We start from the raw sequence: 19,178 nt of genomic DNA on the forward strand, positions 1-19,178 counted from the left end.
GGATCTTGCTGGCCCTGCTGGGCAGAAGTCACGCCCCTCTGTGTTCTTCTGCAGGTACCTCAGTGTGAAGTCTCTCCCGGAAGCCCTGAGGCTGGAGGAGGAGGAGGAGGAGGAGGAGGGGCAGGGCCACACCTTGGAAGTTGAGGGGCCAGCTTTAGCTTCAGGAAAAGCAGCAGCCACCAGGCTCCCCACCAGAGAGCCCCCAGCACAGGCTGAGAGAAGTCACGGGGGCCCCCTCGAGTATGTCAATGAGCCTTCCCCGCTTGTCCCACACCAGCTCAGAAACCGCAGGGCAGGGGTGGAAATTGTCATAGTGAGCTAGACAGTTTAGAAACGGCCTTCCTGACCTGTAGCTCAGTGTCTGTCTAAAACGTGCAACATATACCATTGATAGCATTTGAAATGATTGGGTGTTGTGGGACGAGGTTTCTGGTAGGACAGATGCAGCTTTAAATACCATTACTCTCCTTCTCAGTCTCAGACATTCCATGTACATCAAGGAGAAATCTCAGTTAGGGCTATTATGTCTTCAGTGCCTCTCTTGATCTTCCTTTAAAAAGAGAGAAAGAGAGAGAGAAAACAAGCAGGCCTCAGGCCCAGAGCCTTTACTAGGCAACAGGATCTATCTAGACTATGATAATATTGTTTTCATGTCCCTTGTATTTATTTGCAAAGTTAGTTTCTATTTGTAACACGAAATACTGGTCTTCTGTTTATAACAGTGACATAAAGTCTTTTTGATTAGACTGAAGTTGATGGAAATGTCTGGAAGGGCGAAGATGGAAGGCAATTCCAGAAGCCTGGGAAAGGATGCTTTAGCGCATCTCTTTCCACACTATTTCTGCTGCAGTGTACAGGGTGGGTTTTGTAGGCATCCCCATTTTACAGTTGAGAAAATTGAGGTTCAGAGAGGGGAGGTGCCTTGCCCAAGGTCACACAACAAGAGGGTGGCAGAACCCGGGTGGGCACGCAGGGGTTCCTGACTCCAGAGCTTGTGCCCTAGACTGTGTGGCTACCGGGACAGGGCTGCCCAGCCCATGCCAGGGCTCAGGGCCAGTGTGCCTCTCCTTCCCTGCCAGGGAAAACGTGGAGCAGATGGCGTCTGTGAAGCCAGCTTCCGTGGCCAGAGACAGGCACCTGCAGGGCCTGGACAAAGCTGAGGCAGCTCCTTCAGGCCCAAGCAGGCCCCCCCCACCTCAGGGCACCAAGTCTGCGGAGTCCCACCAGAGCAGTCTGACCAGCCTAGAGGGAAGTGGCATCTCTGAGCGCCTTCCACCGAAGTCTCTGTGTGGAGCTGGCGGGCCCCACCTGGAGGTATGCGTCTGCACGGGGCATGGGCTTAGAGCCTCAGGGCCATTCCCTGCATCTCCTGGAGCCTCCTGCCTCCAGGCCTTTGCTCAGAATGCCTGCTGCTCCTGCCCTTGCCAGTCACAATCCTGCCCAACATTCAGGGCTTGTGCCATAGCTCCCCACACCCCGGTCCCTCCGCTAGGAGCTCCCCTTTCTCCTCTGAGAGCTTGCGATTTGCAGGAATCACAAATCTCTGTGGAAATGTGACTTACGTGATGGATCCTCCCATAGAAAAACACATAACGTATGCATGTGTACACACAGACACACACACACACACACACACACACACACACACCTGTAGTCCTAATGAGCCCATGGTAAGGAGTCTGTACTCGACCATGAACTCATTGAGGGCAGGCACCCGTGTCTCTCTGTTGGCCATCTTTGCACCTTGCATTAGATGCAGTATGTCGGAGGTGCTCATATTTGATCAAGTTTATTTTCCCAATTCATCAGGCCTGGGCATTTCTGCAGTCAGGTAGGACCATGGTGTTCCAGGTCCAGCCCGGAAGCCGTGTGGACATGAGAATCCCATTCCCGCCACGGGACGTTTCTCCTCCTCTTTCTATTCTCAACTCAGGATATCTCTCAGTATCTCTCCCAAGGCCCCTGGCTCCCACTCCTCAGGGAAGCGGGACTTGCTCAGGGTCTTCTCGGGGTGTGGAGTCCCTGAGGTTGGCTGGGTACTCGTGCTGCAGGACCCTCACACCCTGGGCCTGGCTGTTGGGAGCTGGGCCAGCCTCCCTGTCTGTGAACCTCTGGAATGTAAGGCCCGGGCCAGGACTTGGGAAGGGTTTCCCAGTGTGCCTCAAGCACATTTCTCTGATTTAAAGGGATGCTGTCTCTTTCAGGAGCCCTGGATGGCATCCCCCGAGACAGACAGTGGCTTTGTGGGCTCAGAAACCAGCAGAGTGTCACCCCTCACTCAGACCCCAGAGCACCGGTTCTCCCAGATCAGGTATCCTGGGGACCCCATCAGTGTACACACCTGAGATAGCCTGAGAATCAGAGTGCCTGTGAGCTCAGAACAGGGACAGATGGCCTGGGCGTTCTCAGAGCCCACACTTCATCCCCCGAAGGATGGTTCATTTCCCCTATCTTATTGATAGAGGGGAACTAAGGTTCAGAAAGGGAAAACGACTTGCCCAGTGTCACTCCGCCAATCATCGACAGACTGGGAAATAAATATTTGTTGAGCAAATGAATGATGAAATGGTGAATGAATAAGGTCTGTAGGGAGAGTGGCGTGACAGAGCCACCAGGGAGAGTGATAGTCTCCAAAGCTGGATGCAGGCCCCTCGGGCTACCCAGGGCTGCCTGGGAAAGAAGGATTACACATTTTATTTCTTTGTATATTATCTAAAAACTAAGTTGAGCTTTATAATTTTGTGTGAGTAGGCAGATGTGCAGTTCTGCAGTTTATAAAGAAAACGCATGTATAATGGGCGTGCATACTCAAAGAAATACTGTACTGCCAGGGGTGCTAAGTCCCAAAGGTCAGGAGTTCATGGTTTAGCATGTGGAGGGTCTCGGGCTGTGGCTTCCTTCTGTGTGACCTCAGCGTGTCTCTCCCTCCATGGTCTCCCAGCACCCGAGGGACATTAGCCCAGTCTTTCACTCCGTCTGTGCCCCGAGATGCAACCTCCCACCACCAGACCAGGGGTCTTCCAGTACCCAGAAGAGCCTCTGAGCCCATCATACCCAGGAGCCGAGCCCAGAGGCCCCCACCTGGCCAAGACAGTCCTCTCGGGCAGAGGGCCCCCAGCTTCTGCCTGGAGCGGGCACTGGCGGCTGAGATGGGTGAGTGGGTGCATCTGGGTTGGCCAGAACCTGGGGGTGGCTGGATTGCATGGGTTAAAAAAATCAAATGCATAAGAAAACTTGCATTACCTTTTAGATGCAAAATATCTTACAGGTTCATTGTAGGAAAATTTGAAATTGCAGGTAAGGTGGACAAAGGGGAACAAAAGAAAAAATAATAAGCTAAAAACCATCACTGCTGACATTTTGGTGTAGAACCTATAGCTGTTTTCTTTGTCAATATGTGTGTGTTTATTTACAAATACTTAAAACGGAAATGGGATATTATACATGAATGTTTAATAACCTCCTTTTTTTGGGGGGGGGGCTGCATCGGATCTTAGTTGCAGCACACAGCATCTTCGTTGCGGCGTGGGCTTCTCCCTAGTTGTGGCGCGTGGGTTCCAGAGCATGTGAGCTCTGTAGTTTGCGGCACGCGGGCTCTCTCATTGAGGCGCATGAACTCAGTAGTTGTGGCGCGCAGGCTTAGTTGCCCCCCGGCATGTGGGATCTTAGTTCCCCGACCAGGGATCAAACCCACGTCCCTGCACTGGAAGGTGGATTCTTTACCACTGGACCACCAGGGAAGTCCCAATAACCTCCTTTTTTTCACTAAACACCGTGTCATGAACACTGTGTCTATAAAATCCGTGATTTCATTTTTTACCTTTAAAAAATGCATGTGAACTTTTTATTGAAATAAAACATACAGGAAAGAATATAAATTGATGAATTTTCTCGAAGTGCCACAGACCAAGAAACTCAACACGATTAGAAGCCCAGACCTCCCTCCAGCCCTTCCCAGTCACTCCCACACCTCCCAAAGGTAACCACTGCTCTCAGATTAGCTTTGCCTCTCAAGGTTCACTATTTAAAAATTTTAAATTTAACTTTAGTTAAAAGTTTAATTAATTAAAGAGTCACATGCAGTTGTAGGAAATAATACACAGAGATCCTTCCCCCAGTTTTTCCCAATAATAATATCTTGTAAAACCCCAGAGCAATGTCACAACCAGATATTGACATGTATTCAGTCAAGACAGAGAACATTTCCACTGTCTCAGGGTCCCTCATGTTGCCCTTTTATAGACACAATCACCCCCTCCTTAACTCCTGGTAACCACTAATCTGTTCTCCATTTCTGTAATTTTGTCATTTCAAGAATGTTATAGAAATGGAATCGTATAATATGTAACCTTTTGGGATTGGCTTCTTTTTCACTCAGCATACTTTTCTGGAGGTTCATCTAGATTGCTCCATGAATCAATAGTTTGTTCCTTTGTATATTGCTGATTAGTCTTCCAAGGGCTCATTGTTTTAATGCGTGGGCCAGATGAGTGGTTTGTAACCTCTGGTCACCCATCCCTTTGAGAGGCTAGTTAAAGTTTTGAATGCTCCCCCAAGAAACATGCACACAGGCAAAGGTGTGACTAATTTCAGAGGGAGGTGGAGGCTCCGAAGCCAGTCCCAGAGCACCCTGGTGATGCACAGGGTCTGGGGGCCCTCGTGGAGGAGCAGGGGGCTCTTTGCGGGGGAAGGCCCTGGAGACTTGGATCTGATGCCGAAATGGTGGATGGTGGAGGGAAATCTAGTTATAAACAGCTCTGCAGGCCCACTTTGCTCCCAGCAAAAACCACATCTTCTTCCTGTTTTGAGGGTCATCGACCTCAGTAGGAGCTTCATTCGTGACCTCAGCCAGGCCCCATCTCTTCACCCCCACACCCTTCCACCCGCACAGGTTCTCACTTCAAGGGTCCTCTCTGTGTGAACTCACTCTGGCCCCTTTCTGCTTCCCTAGTGGTCCCTGGCTCAGAGTTCAAGGGGCGAAAGCAGCTTTCTGAGCAGCTCCCCCATGGCGCGACAATCAGCCTACCCCCGACCCTGGCCCCTGCAGCTGCCGCTCCACCCCATGGGCCCACAGAGACCACCTCCACCTTCCTCCTCACCAGGACGGGGCGAGAGTAAGTTGCATACTTGGGCGCTGTGGATTCAAGCTCATCATAGAGCCGGGAAGCACGGGCTTTCTAGGGTCTCCATCCAGTGGCGGCTGTGCTGAGGCCAGACGGACCCAGACATCCTGCCTCCCAGCTCAGGGCTTCTCCTGTGGGATGTCATTGATCTAGATTCTGAGGACACTTCTCCAGCCGGTGGGAAATGACCTAGAGGTTCACCTTGCTGGTGCTAAGACCCCTCTGCCTGTCCCCCAACATTTCCCTTCCAAGACAGGTGTGCACTTCCCAGGGGTGTGTTTTCTGCAGTTTACGCATTCATTGTATGAACTGAGAAGGGACAGTTTTTTCCATTTTTTCTTTTTAATCCAAGTGCAGTTTTTCTACTGAGAAAGTTTTCTCCTTGCTTCATTAAACAGAAATGGGAAAAGAGGTTAGTCAGTCCTCTTACTTCTCCTCTGAGTAGCTTTTGGCCAATAATCAATCACAGGCCTTTGTTGGGTTGGGGTGTTGGCTTCCAGGCCTAAGTTGAGTAAGTTCACTCCTGCCGTCTCCTCTGATATCTGCAGGGGAATGAGAGGCTTATTTACCTACAGTATGCCAGCCCCTGGGAATACAATAGTGGGCAAGACAGTCCTTGAGCTCGTAAGGCTCACCATCTTGTAGGATGGACCAAGAAACAGGTGGTTGCACCCCCAGTGTGATGGCACAGGGCTGAAGGACTGTGGGAGCACAGAGAAGGGGCATCAGAGGCTTCAGGGAGGGCTTCCTGGAGGAAGTGGTATCTCAGCTGAGACTGGAAGGAAGAGAGATGGAAGAATATCTCAGCAGAGGGAACAGTATGTGCAAAGACCTAGAGGTGAGAGTGCCCGCCACCTTTTAGGCACCAAATGTTTATTATAGCCGGATCCTCAAGTATGAGGTGGGGTGTTAAACAACAAAAGCAGAGAGGAAGACAGGGAGACCTGGGGGAGATCTCGGAGGGCCTCAAACACACGTGGTTAGAAGTCTGGATGATGGCTCTGCTCAGGAAAGGTGCTCACTGAACATTCATGAATGTAGAAAGTCTCATCTAAGGACAATGAGGGAGGCTTTACATTTTAGAAGGAATTCTCTGACTGCTGTGAGCGTGAGAACAGAGGCCAGGGGATTGCTGAGAAGGCTGCCGCACCCAGGAGAGAGGTTATGGGGCCAGCGGGGAGGGAAGCGAGGTGCATTTGAAAAGAGATAATTAGGCATTGGGCCCACAGGACTTGGGAGTTGGTTAACTTTTGGGGTGTTCAGGGAAAGAGAAAGGTTTAGAATGACTCAGATTGCTGGCTGGCCAACCAGTTGGATGCTGATGCCGAGATGGGGAACCTAGGAAGAGGGAGTAAAATTGCAGGGAAAGCTGACTTTTAAGTGCCAGCTGGCACTCAGTCTCTAAAGGATTAGGTCAGGAAGACCGAGATCCTGATAGAAACAAGCCAGAGAGGACAAGTGACGCCTAAGGGGGTATTCCAAACCCCAGGCTCTCGTTCAGCGGCCTTTGGCCTGGACAGGGACCCAGAGCCGCCCCAGTCCTGCACCCATCACGGGGCCTCAGCCCTGCCTTTCAGGGGTTAACTGGTGACTGGAGTTCTCACTCTCCTGCAGCCGCCACCCTCATGGTTTGCCTTGGAAACCCCAACAAGCGTTGCCCTGGGAATTGCCAGGGGAACCAACTGCCCTTAGACGCACACAGCGCCAGGCCATAGCCAGAGGGAGGTCTCCCGCCTCCTCTGTGCACCCATCTGAAGGCTGATGTCTGCTGAAGGCGGTACCAGGAGACACTCCCCCGAGAGTCCAGGGGCCACCAGGCAAGAACTAACCCTGAGGGGAGCCCTCACCCCGGAAGCTGGTCTGAACAGTAGACGTAGAGCTTGCATCAGCCTGGAGGACGGCCGTGCCCAGCCCGGACTCTGATGCCCCGTGTGTAGGGGGGTTTGTGTGTAGCAGTGTCTGGGTGGAATTGGCTGCTGCAGTGCCAGCGACACCCTCAGAATGAGACCCTAGAGATTCAGGGACCGATCGGGGAGAAATGCAAACAGGATTTACTCCCAAGATGCAGTGGCTCATGAGATACCTTGCCAGTCACAGGTTGGGCTGTTTGGGGGCTTCCCCAGCATGACAGCAGCCTTGCATGTGGCACCCCTGCAGCTTCCAGCCTGCTCACGTTCGGTTGCTGATGGGAAGCACCGTGTGTCTCTTTGTCCCTTCTCCACACACACACCTTTACTCTGTTCCCTCTGGCCAGCTCAGTGCCATTCTCTGAGCATCTATGAGGTCTCAGGGGTTGTGAGATGGGGAGGCCCGCTCCTTGCCTGCCAGGGGCTCACTGTCTGGTTGAGGAGACAGATAAACAAGCATCTTCCACCAGGAGCAGGGAGATGGGCTTGAACAACGTAGGAAGTGTTTGAGGGAACCCAGGAGGGGGTGCTGAACAAGGGCGGGAAGGAACCAGGCCTGGACAGATAGTTAGGGTTTCTACAGACAGAGGTTGAGGAAGGGGAGGGCCGCCCGGGGGCTGAGGCAGGTCAGAACTGAAATTTTAAAGTGCACCTTGAGCCAATGCCCTCTCTACTCTGCGTCCTCATCTCTATGTTGAGAATTTGTCACTGGTGTTTCAGAATAGTTACTCAGAGGCCCTGCATGCTAGGTTGGGTAAACCTCAAAGAAGGTTCTGCTTTGCTCACCAAATGTGCAGGGAGGGACATGAACTCAGAAGGGTGTCATGATATGTAGCAAGAAAAGCGGACACACAGGGAAGTTCGAGAATCCACTGACAGCAGAGTTGGACAGTGCCTGCTGGAGAAGGACAAAGACCTGGCATCCAGGCAGCACTCAGGTGGCAGCTGCAGCTATGTTCACTGTGCATCTGTTCTTTCTCCTGTCTCCACCCACCCCACCCCAGCCAGGCCATCCGTGAGCTGCAAGAAGAGGTATCCCGGCTCCGGCTCCGGCTGGAGGACAGCCTGCACCAGCACCCCCAGGGCATCCCAAAGCGCCCAGCGTCCAACCTTGACCACCCCGCCCGGGCCCGGGACCAGCCAGCTGATTCCTCAGCCACTTGGGGCTCCCATTATGGCAGGTGGGTGAACCCCAAACTCCCGCCCCTATGCCCTGGTGGGAGCTGCAGAGGGTCGAGTTGGCCAACCTCTGGCTCTCCCCAGACATGTGGACTCAGGCACAGCCACACCCCTCTCTCGCTTATTCACTCATTCATTCACTCTTACATTTTTTTTTACCATGTCATATTTGATACATAGAAGAATATATTAAACATATGTGTTAATAATAAAGCATGATACAGTGCATATCCCTGAACTCATCACCCAAGTGAAGAGCTAGAACATTTTCAGGACGCTCACCCTCTCACCCACTCACTCAGCAGCTATTCACTTATGATGACTTATAACATCATCTTTAACTAACTAACTTCTGAGTATTTCTATTGGAGGGCACTATGTTAACGTTTTTGATGGACGTTGTCTCATCAGTCCTTCCAGCAACGCTCTGAAGTCATTGCTCCTATTATCCCCATTTGACAGATGAGGAAACTGAGGGGCAGAGAGGCTCAGAGCCATTTTCTATGAGTCTGACGCCAGAGTCTTTGGTTTTGACTTCCGTATTCTCCTCTTTCCTTATGTTATAAGCGTTTCTCCGGGTTGGGCTTCTCACTGATCATCTTTAAAGGGTGCATGAAACCTCATCCAGTGACATCATCTCTCTCTCTCTCCCTTTTGCTAGTAAATCCACAGAGAGATTGTCTGGTGAGCCTGGGGGTGCAGAGCAAGCAGTCCCCGCGGGAAGGAGGCAAGCCAGGTCCTCCTTGGTGCCTCGGGAGGTGTCTCGATTGTCCCTGAGTAAGTGACCACCCGCCTGGACTGATTTTTGGAGGCCACAGTCTGGACATGCTGGCTAGGTGGTCAGGGACTACAGCAACAGCCCTAGGGGAAACTTGGAGAAGGTTTCAGGTGTCTTTTTTAGGTAGTTGTAGTGCTCTGAAATACCATGTACTTCTAATGACAGCAACAGTGTGCTATGCACGTGCTGTGAGCTGCGGTTTCCGTAAGGGCTTTGTGTATGTGTATCATCTAGCTTAATCTTCACTGCAAGATGGGTCGTATTATCCACGTTCTGCAGATCAGGACACCAAAGCCCCGAAGCACAAGGGACTTGCCTGAAGGAATATGGCTCTGGAATCAGTGGCCCCAGCTCACTCCTTTCTAGCTGTGTGGCCTTGGCCAGGTCGTTTACCTGCCCTGCACAGTTAAACGGACAGCTAACAGTGAAGGGACAGTAGCGTCCGCTCCTGGGGTTGCTGTGAGGGTACGTGACATGAAGCATGCCAAGCATTTAGCACAAGACCAGGGGTCCAGATGTGTCAGCTGTGATTACTAAGGGGCGGAGCTGGAGGCTCTAAGCCTGGGCTTCCCTGGTGGCGCAGTGGTTGAGAGTCCGCCTGCCAATGCAGGGGACACGGGTTTGTGCCCCGGTCCGGGAAGATCCCACATGCCGCGGAGCGGCTGGGCCCGTGACCCATGGCTGCTGAGCCTGCGTGTCCGGAGCCTGTGCTCCGCAACGGGAGAGGCCACAGCAGTGAGAGGCCCGCGTACCGCAAAAAAAAAAAAAAAAAAAAAAAATAAAAAATCTAAGCCTGACCCAGAGCCTGAACTCGTGATCCACCCACTCCCTAAACTATGTGACCCCCACCCCCTCCCCCTCTGATGCCCCTCTTTCCACCGCAGGTTCCGAATCTGAGCCAGCCTCCCCCTGGCTGTTCTCTGAGAGGAACAAGACCACCGAGGACAGTCCACAGGCAGCTCGGGATAGAAGGAGAGGAGTGGGTAGCACCCGTCGGCCAGAGAGGGTCACCTTCCGGGGCCAATACACAGGTGGGCCAGGAGGGGGCGCTGGGTGGGCATCGTCCCCAGGTTGGTCTCTGTCCTGAGAAGGCTCTTCCATTTAGCCAGTGGGCCATTGAAATACTATCATTTTTTTATGAGCTGTGTGACACAGAAACATCAGGGAGTATTGTCTTTTTGAATCTGGGTGCGTTTGTTTATTCATTCACTCAGCAGACAGTTTCTGAGGCCTCTCCTTTGTCGGGGCCCATGCTTGGTTCTGGGGAAGCCCATTCAGCTGGTCATTCATGAAGCGGTTTAGGGAGAGCTTGATGTTTGCAGGACCTGGGTGACAAGGTGAACACGGAATCACTCCTGGACTGCCTTAAGGTTCTGATTCCCCAGGGGGCCCCGTGTCTCATGGACTGGGTACCCGGCACATAGTAAGGCTTGAGGTGACACATAGTAGGATTTCAGAGTGCTTAACATTAAAATAAAATGGATATGGCTCCTACTTTCATGAATCTGACTGCATAGCAGAGAAGACCAGTAACAAATAAGCAATTATAGTAAATGTCTGAATTATAGTAAGTAAATTATAGACGTGGCTCTCACCCATACCTCACTGGGAGGGAGGGCTGTTAACCTCAGATACGGAAGGCTGAGTGATGCAGAGAAGGCAGGAAATGAGATATAATGTCTCCCAGCAGAGCAGATAGAAGCCAGGGGGTTAGAAGTGAAAGCAGCAGCGCATCCAGGGGTCCCAATGCAACACACACAGAGTATAAAGTGGGGACCCTGCACGGCAGAGGAGAGAGAAAAATTAATCAGGCAACATTCTGAAGGTCTTATTTGAGACTCAGGGATGGACGAGGCAGGGGATGGCAGGGCTGGGTGCAGACCCAAGACCCTGTCCAACCTTCTGATAACCTTGAGCACTTGACATCTGCCAGGTGCGGGGCAGGATACCTCACGGATATGACCCCATTCAGTCCTCCCAACAAGGCTATGAAACCCACAGTATGACTACCCCTATTTTCCAGCTGCTTGGAGCACAGAGAAAACACCACTGACTCCATGCCCAAGCCATTCTAATCCTACCCAGCAAGCCGGGGTATGGGGGAGTAGCATCATACTTTGTCATTGCTTATCATGTCTTCCCGGCCTGCTTTCCAATCCTGACTGAGCTTGCATTTGTTGGTTGCTTCTGTATATCAAGAACTAGGCAGCTGGTCCCTAAATAGGATCTGAGATGAAACAGGAGTCTGGAGAAACAGACAAATAAATGTGTTTTTATGTATATGTGTATATGTACATGCACAATTTTATAGCTACATATTTATGCACATATATCACGTGTGTGCACGTGTGTGTGTGTGCGTGAGAAAAAGATTGAGAGGGAGACTATTAAACCATTTGGAGGAAGAGGAGAGAGATCCTTATTCTAAATCGTCCCCAATTCTGCATCCACGCCCAACTGACACTGACTGGTTTCTGGTTTCTTCCCCAGGCCAGGAGTACCATGTTCTGACTCCCAAGACTGTCCCAAGAGGCAGTGGCCCAGTCTCCTGTCCCCACTGCCGACCCGCTAGGACAGAGGATCCAGGTAGGGGATGGTACCTGAAGAAGCGGCCAAGGCTATGCGGCTGCAGCTTCTTGCCCTTGGCCTTGGGGGTGCAGTTGGGCCAGACATGGGCCACCCTGAGCTCTGCGTGGGTCAAGATACAGACAAGGGAAAGAGATTTTTTTTCTGGTCTTTTTAGCCCTCCCAGGGAGTCCTGCCCTCACATCTATTCCTCTAGGTGCTTTGCCTGAAGCCACCCTCCTTCACCTTGACATAGAGAAGACATGAACATGATTCCAGAAGGTCCTGATGCGGGGAGGGGTGCAAGCAGCAGGGGGGCTGGCAGCATTGATTGTCGTATCTCCCCTCCGTCCTACCTCCACTCCTCACCCTTTCCCCCAAACCCAAGAGTTTAGGGGAAGAGTAGTGGGGAGAGAAGTGGCCTGAGAATATGGACACCAGGTTCTAGTCCCAGTTCTGTCACCGACACGCTGTGTGACATTAGGCAAGTTCCTTAACATCTCTGAGCCTCAGGCTCCACATCCATAATGAAAGGTTTGGAGATGGTCTCTGAGGCCCTTTCAAGCGATAACGATGATAATGATGGAGCTGTCATTTATTAAGCCGTTACTATATACAGGGCAACATGCTAAGGGTTGTACAAACATTAATCCTCACAACCCTATGAAGTAGGTTTTGCACATTTTATTACTGTGTCCATTATATGAGTGAAGAAACTGAGGCTCAGAGAAGTTAAGTAACTTGCCCAAGGGCACACAACTTACAAGTGGTAGAGTCAGGATTTGAACCCAGGTCTTTGTGACTCTAAAGCCCTGGCTCTTCACCACTGTACTGCTGCACCTTTGCTAGAGTCCCAACAAGCCTACCACTCATTTATTTATTCAGCACCTTCCCATACTGGGCCCTGGGCCTTATCCCTAACAAACTTTTCAGCTAAGCAGACGAAACAGAATGGTCAGAACTGGGATGGGGGAGCACAGGGTGGGGCTAGGGAGCACATAACTCAGCCCGGTGAGTGGTGGGACTTCCCAGAGGGAGTGATGCTGAGCTGAGGCCTGAAGGAGAAGCAGATGGACCCTGGAATTCTCCCAGTTGTGGTGCTGAGGATTTGTACAGGAAGAGAACCAGGATGCCCACTCTCCTCCTGCTCATTAGGCCTCCACTGACTGGCCCTGGTGCCCAGGAGCCATTGTGGGCTGGTCCCACCTGGAGAATGGGCCTGTGTCACTGTGGAGGATGACCCATAGGTACAAGGGCTCCAGTCGGGAGAACCAGGCTTGAGATCAGACAAAGGACCACTGCTTCCCAGCTCTGAGACTTGGCAAATTATTCAACCTTTTGGAGCCTCAGTTTCCCCATCTGTAAAATGGGGGAGTGATGATGGTAGCTAGACCAGTGGCTTGTTGGATTTGATCAACTAATGCATGAAGACCCTGAGCAGAGGGCCTGGCTCAGGAGATGCCTCTCGATGTCACGGTTACCATCAACATTGCTGTCACCCAGTGGGGGCCGCTTGTCTCTGCAGTGGTCCCTGAGGGAAGCTCAGTGCTGTGGGAGGCTTGTGGGGGCCCAGTGACTTAGACATAATCCTCTCCTGACGTCTCTGCCTCCTCTTCCAGGTGATGCTGGCACCAAGGACCCACTGGGACCATCTCACACTGAGACCCAGCGATGTCCCCTGTGTGGTCGAGTTGGGTCCTCCTCCAAGGGGGAGGACCCAGACTCAGCCAGCTCTGGTAGGGACAGATGCTCGTCTCTTCCCCCAGCTCCCCTGGATTCCGGTGTGGGCCCCTGGGAGGGTGCATTTAGCCGGGGTGGCAGCTTGCGCAGTCTGGGATGGAGCAAACTGGATGAGAGTTGGCTTCCCCAAAGCGAGGTACTCCCAGCATGGCCGGCCCCGTGTCCAGCTCTCGTGGGGCTGGTGGGGCTGGGAGGGCCCTCTGTTCTCTGTTAGATCTTCCCAAGTGGTGAGATTGTGTCTCTCTGCTGTCCCTCCCTGACAGCACCAGAAATGGCCGCCACCAGGAGAAACGCATCTTCTACCTCCAGCCCCAAACAAAGGAGCAAGCGGACAGGGTCGTCACCCGGGCCGCCTCCTGCACTGTGGTATCTGGCTGCCGCGCCCTCAGCACCAGCCCCTCCTGCCTTTGCCTACGTCTCCTCGGTTCCCCTCGTGCCTTATCCATCAGCCACTGTGTAAGAACCTTCCGTTCCAACCCTCCTAGCCTTTCTGTCTGAATCGCTTAATCATTAGCATTCAGACCTGAGTTGGGTAGCTGGGAACTCGGGCACTGAGTAGCCCTGTGTTGCCCCCGCCAACACTCATGCAGTCAGTCAACAAACCCTGAATGCTCCCTGGGCACCAGCGAGAGTGCTTGGCCTTGGGGACCCAGCAGTGAAGGAGGCTGGCAGAGGGCCCTGACCTCTTACAGCCTCAGGGGGACCTAGGACCTTAACCATCTTCCATCTCCTTATGGGACTTGTCAGTGAGCAAGTAATACTTTTTCAAAAACTAGGCTTTATTTTTAGAACAGTTTTAGATTTATAGAGAAATGGAACGGATAATGCAGAGAGTTCTCCTATACCACCCCCCAAACACAGTTTCTTCTGTTATAAACATCTCACCTTGATATGGTATAGTGCAGTTAGTGAACCATTATTAATACATTGTTATTAACTAAAGTCCACAGTTCATTCAGGTTTCTTAGTTTTTACCTGAAGTCCTTTTTCTGTTCCAGGATCCACCCCCCTGCCCCACAGGTTACCACATGCATCTAGTTGTCACATCTCCCAGGCTCCTCCTGGCTGAGACAGTTTCTCAGACTTTCCTTGTTCCCGATGGCCTTGACAGTTTATAGGCATACTGGTCAGGTCCACGGCCAGAGGAGCAATCACTTTTTACATGGATTTGGATGTACCATCAGTCAAGACAGAAAAAGCACAGCAATTGAGGCGGAAATGGGCCAGGTTTTAGAGTCAGAGCTGTACTGGAATCCTGTCTGCCGCTTATTAGTGGTATGGCCTTGGTAAAGCTACTTCCTCTTTGAGCCTCGCTTTCCCCATCTGTTAAATGGGGTCAGAGTCTCAGTCACGTACAGTTGTATGAGGATTAAATGAGGCAGGTGGCAAGAGCCCCACGAGCTGTTTGTGGGGTTCGTAGTGCAGTGCCAGCAAATGCTGTTTGCTGAATAAGCAGCAGCTTTTGTCATCACAGCACATGCTGCTGCTGTGAATATTGTCATTAGTAAGAGGTAAAAATGAGGAAGGGTGGCTTCAACATGACGGGATTGTGCAGGAAGAAAACAGCCCTGGACCCTGGAATTAGGAGATCTTTCTTCTTCTCCTGACTGTCATCAGCTAGTTCTATGCCTCAGTTTCCCTCACTGTAAAATGACTGGGTCAGGGGTCCTCTTCATTGGTGTGTTGTCAGAAGCCTGGGTCTGTGAGCAGCAAGAGGCCAGAGTTTCCATCAGGGCTGGCGCGTGGCAGGAGCAGAGAGGCCCAGGCACCATCCAGCTCCACGAGGAGTCCTGCCTACAGCGTGGTTTCTTCCTTTCCTCTCAGCTGAGACTGGGTGGGTCGTTAAGGAACCCTCCACTCCAGCAGTTAAGGGAGGCCATACTGCATGCTCTGGCCTCTGATTCGTTGGACAGGAAAGGGTTTGCCTGGAATTTGGTGGCCCAGGAGAAAGCTCTGAGCGTCCACGGTAGCCATGGGTCTCTACTTCTGAGGCCATTCCAGATCCGTCCAGGCTCAGACCTGTGGGCAGAACTAACCATGTTGGTGTCCTCAGGCCTGGACAGGCCGTGGGGAAGGGGAAAGACCCTGAGCTTTAGTGCCCAACAGACCAGGCCAGCAGTAACCAGATAACCTGGGGCAGGTCACTTTGCTCCTGTGCCTCAGTTTTTCCCTCTTTGAAATGGGTTGTGCTGAGGATTCAATGAACTGATGCATGGCAAGCCCATAGTACATAGAAGGTGGCCAGTAACCATAGTGCTTCTAATGCTACTGGAATTGGGGCTGATGCCACCCTGAAGTTTCTCCAGCTGCCCATCAGCAGGACTGAGCATGCTCAGTGGCTGAGGCCAGGAACCCTTAGAAAGCTGAATGGGCCTGTGCTGCCGCCTGCTGGCCAGCCACCTTATAGCCTCTGCACCAGAGGCTTTCTAGCCAGTGTTTTGGTTTTGGGGGGTTTCTTGGTTGTTGTTTGTTTTGTAGCTTCTGCCCTAGGGGGAGTTTGGGGTAACTTTCAGGCCAAGCTGGTCTTCAGAATTATCAGAAGGCAGGGGTGTGTGGGAACCCAGTAGTTACAAGAGCTAGTCTGTCCTTAAAGGAGGGAACTGGATTCAAGAAGCCCATTCATTCAGTTCAGATGATACATATCAGCATCTCCTGGGAGTTAATTAGCTCTGAGTTTAACTCCAGTACTGCTCCTTCCAGCTCTTTGACTCTGGGGGAGTCCTCAGTAGCCGACATTTCCAGAGCACTGGGCGTACAGAGCTTTTAACCTGGATTTTCCTATTGGATCTACCGTGGGAGGTAGCTAAATATGGCTGTTTTCCATGGAGAAACGGACCCCTTGAAAATGAAGTAGCTTCATGGTCGTGCGCGTGGCCAGGATTTGGGGAGCTTACTGCATCACTTAGCTTCTCCGAGCTTCACTTTGCTCATCTGTAAAATAAGTATAAAAGTACCTACCAGGGGCTTCCCTGGTGGCGCAGTGGTTGAGAGTCCGCCTGCCGATGCAGGGGACACAGGTTCGTGCCCTGGTCCAGGAAGATCCCACATGCCGCGGAGCGGCTGGGCCCGTGAGCCATGGCCGCTGAGCCTGCGCATCTGGAGCCTGTGCTCCGCAACGGGAGAGGCCACAACAGTGAGAGGCCCACGTACAGGAAAAAAAAAAAAAAAGTACCTACCGAATAATCAAGACAGTGCTGGTAAAGGACTTATCTCAGAGCCTGGCAAATGGGTCCTGAGGATGAGGATGCCAGCCCCAGGCTAGGCGCTGTGTTTAACTGAGGAACTGCCAAACTGCTTTCCAAAGTAGTGGCACCATTTTACAGTCCCACCAGCAGTGTTTGAGGGTTCCGATCTCCCCACATCCTCACAGACACTCATTGCTATCTTTTTGCTTTGAGCACTGAGTGTCTCTGAGGACAACCAGTGAGTGGGGAGTGTGTGAAGTGGCATCTCATGTAGTTTTGATTTGCATTTCCCTGCTGGCTAATGATGTTGAGCATCTTTTCATGTGCTTGTTGGCCGTTTGTACATCTTGCTTGGAGAGACATCTGTTCAGATCCTAGCAAAGCCCGTTTTTCACACTGTGCAATAATGCAAATTAGAAAGGGAAGGGTCAGGAATAAGACCAGAGTTTACAGCGTGCCAAGCAAAACACCAGTGAATGTCTCCGGCCAAGTTCTCCTAAACCCATTCCTGCTCTATTTAGGGAACATGCTTCTTGGTCCCTCTCTTTCCTACACACTTTACTCCACAACGCAGGTGCCACGCCCTCTTCTTGCCCAGCATCGGTTTCTTTGAACCCTATTGGCATCCTTGGAGGAATGCAGTAGTCATTTCTTGGAGAAACCTGTGCTTCAGCTCATGGCTCCTCAGCCGGTTTTCCCCAGAACTTTTAAACGACACCATACATTCCTGCAGGACCAGGCTGGGGGGCATGAGTGGAGCCATACCCTCTCACTCCTGCAGAATCCTAATTATTATTACCATGTTTCTCCAGCGCTCCACACCTGACAAATAGGGCTCCATACATGACCTCTCTGATGAAGGGGGTTTGCTCCAGAGCCTGGGGTGATGCTGGTCTCCCTGAGACCAGGCTCTCAGACTAGAAGCTCCAAGAAGGTGGCGAGCGGGGTCCGTGTTCATTCACCATGGTGACCTCAGACCCTAGTGCACTGGCTGGCACATGTATGTTCCATAAGCATTTGTTCAATGAACAGATAGATGAAACGGACCATATTTTGAGGACTGTTCTGGTTCAGGCACTCCCATTTACGTTGCTTCACCCCTCTAACACATCCCTCAGCAGGGGTCATGTTTCCCATTTTAGAGGTGAAGAAACTGAGACAGAATGTAGGGGCCGAGCTGGGGCTGAGAAGCCCCCAGCCCTCTCCGCGGTCAGTGAACGCACTCGCCTCTCTCCCCAGGTACTACGCGCCTCCAGCACCTACCTCAGCCCCCTTGGCCCGAGCAGCTGCCGAGTGGCCCCCCGCAGCCTCCTCTCGGCCGGCCAGGAGACCCCGGCACTCCATCCAGCTGGACCTGGAGGACCTGGAGGAGCTCAACAAGGCCCTGAGCCGAGCGGTCCAGGCTGCCGAGAGCGTCCGCTCCACCACCAAGCTCATGAGCCGCTCCCTGTCGGCCGACCTGCGCCAGGCCCGCAGCCTGCGGGGCTCCTGCCTCTTCTGACTGCGCTCAAGGCTCAGAGATGCACAGTGGGCAGGGGTGGGCAGTCCCTATCGCCCTGGAGGCCCCGCAGACCCTCGTGAGGAGGGTTCCCTCCGCACCGGCCCTGCCTGCTCAGCCTCCGCGTTTCCAAAATGGAAAGTGTATCAGCTGGTCCTCCAGAGAAGTCACTTCCTAGGGACCAGCCCTGAAGGAGGTGCTGGGACTGAGGCCACCATCTGTCCAGATGCCATCTCTGGGAGGCTCCTGGTCCTGCATTTGTCCATCTCCGGCTAACAATATGTATTTTATATACGGATGGACAGATTTCTTTTTCTCAAACTGAAGCATTTTCCTGGTCTTGGATCCTTCTTAGGAGGCCAGATGAGAAGGGACAAGGCCAGGGTCTCTGGCGAAAACTTGTCCACCACCTGTGACCAGCCACTCCAGAGTAGGTGTCTCTGGGAAGGACATGGCGGGGACCTTTCTCCTGGTGACTGGTGGTCAGTAGGGCACTTTGAGGCCATTGGGATATCTCAGGATGACACACACCCAGCTTCTCCATGGTTGAGAGGCCTTTCCTGTGGGTCTGCTGGGATGGAGACACCCCACGGAGGGCCCAGAAAGCCATCCACCATGGTCCCCCTCAGTACCTCATCCCGAGACCCCCGGCTCTCCCCTGGGACCCCCGTGGAATTGAGCCAGTGGCCAGCTTCCTGCCAGGTCCTTGTCTGTGGCCATGAGGCCAGGCCATCTCCTGCTCCCTGACCTTGTAGCGGCTCAGACTTCAGCTTTTCTGGAATGTGTGTGCGTCAGTGATATTTGTATATTTGGGACATTAAAAAATCTATTTTCGTTATGAGAGCAAATAAAGAAGAGTGAATATTGATCTTAAGAAATGAAAGCCAAAAATACCCAAAAACATTCCCAAAGCCGCCCACATCTATGGTGTGTGTCATCCACTTGTGGTTTCTAAAGTCAAGTTTGTGGGGTGAAAGATTTGGTGCCAAGTGGAGCCCTCCCCCGAGGGACCAGTTGGGTGCACATTTCCAGACTCTGCCTGCCTACCTCCCTTCAGTGCCTTCATCTCCCCAACTTTCCCCCTCAGAACCATAAAGCTTTCCACTGAGGGGCCTGCGAGGAGAGGCCGTCTGACCAAGCCTCTTTTATGAGACACACAGCAGATTGGTGTCTGCAAGGGCATGAGCCCGGACTCTCTTTCCA

At 52.3% G+C, this 19,178-nt stretch overlaps 1 protein-coding gene across 1 annotated transcript in view; it reads left to right on the plus strand.

The window, feature by feature from the left end:
- AKNA (AT-hook transcription factor) overlaps positions 1 to 18,061 on the plus strand; it is a 42,957-nt gene extending 24,896 nt beyond the window's left edge. Inside the window, exons 11-22 of the mRNA XM_060100656.1 lie at positions 55 to 240; positions 1,080 to 1,314; positions 2,205 to 2,311; positions 2,942 to 3,153; positions 4,952 to 5,114; positions 8,035 to 8,211; positions 8,871 to 8,986; positions 9,872 to 10,018; positions 11,478 to 11,573; positions 13,172 to 13,288; positions 13,556 to 13,748; positions 17,717 to 18,061. Coding sequence (XP_059956639.1) covers positions 55 to 240; positions 1,080 to 1,314; positions 2,205 to 2,311; positions 2,942 to 3,153; positions 4,952 to 5,114; positions 8,035 to 8,211; positions 8,871 to 8,986; positions 9,872 to 10,018; positions 11,478 to 11,573; positions 13,172 to 13,288; positions 13,556 to 13,748; positions 17,717 to 17,978 — 2,011 coding nt within the window. The 3' untranslated portion in view covers positions 17,979 to 18,061. The remainder of the gene's footprint in view (positions 1 to 54; positions 241 to 1,079; positions 1,315 to 2,204; positions 2,312 to 2,941; positions 3,154 to 4,951; positions 5,115 to 8,034; positions 8,212 to 8,870; positions 8,987 to 9,871; positions 10,019 to 11,477; positions 11,574 to 13,171; positions 13,289 to 13,555; positions 13,749 to 17,716) is intronic.
- The last annotated feature ends 1,117 nt before the right edge of the window (positions 18,062 to 19,178 follow it).

Source organism: Mesoplodon densirostris, chromosome 6, assembly GCF_025265405.1.
Source record: "Mesoplodon densirostris isolate mMesDen1 chromosome 6, mMesDen1 primary haplotype, whole genome shotgun sequence".
In the NCBI taxonomy this organism is placed as follows: domain Eukaryota; kingdom Metazoa; phylum Chordata; class Mammalia; order Artiodactyla; family Ziphiidae; genus Mesoplodon; species Mesoplodon densirostris.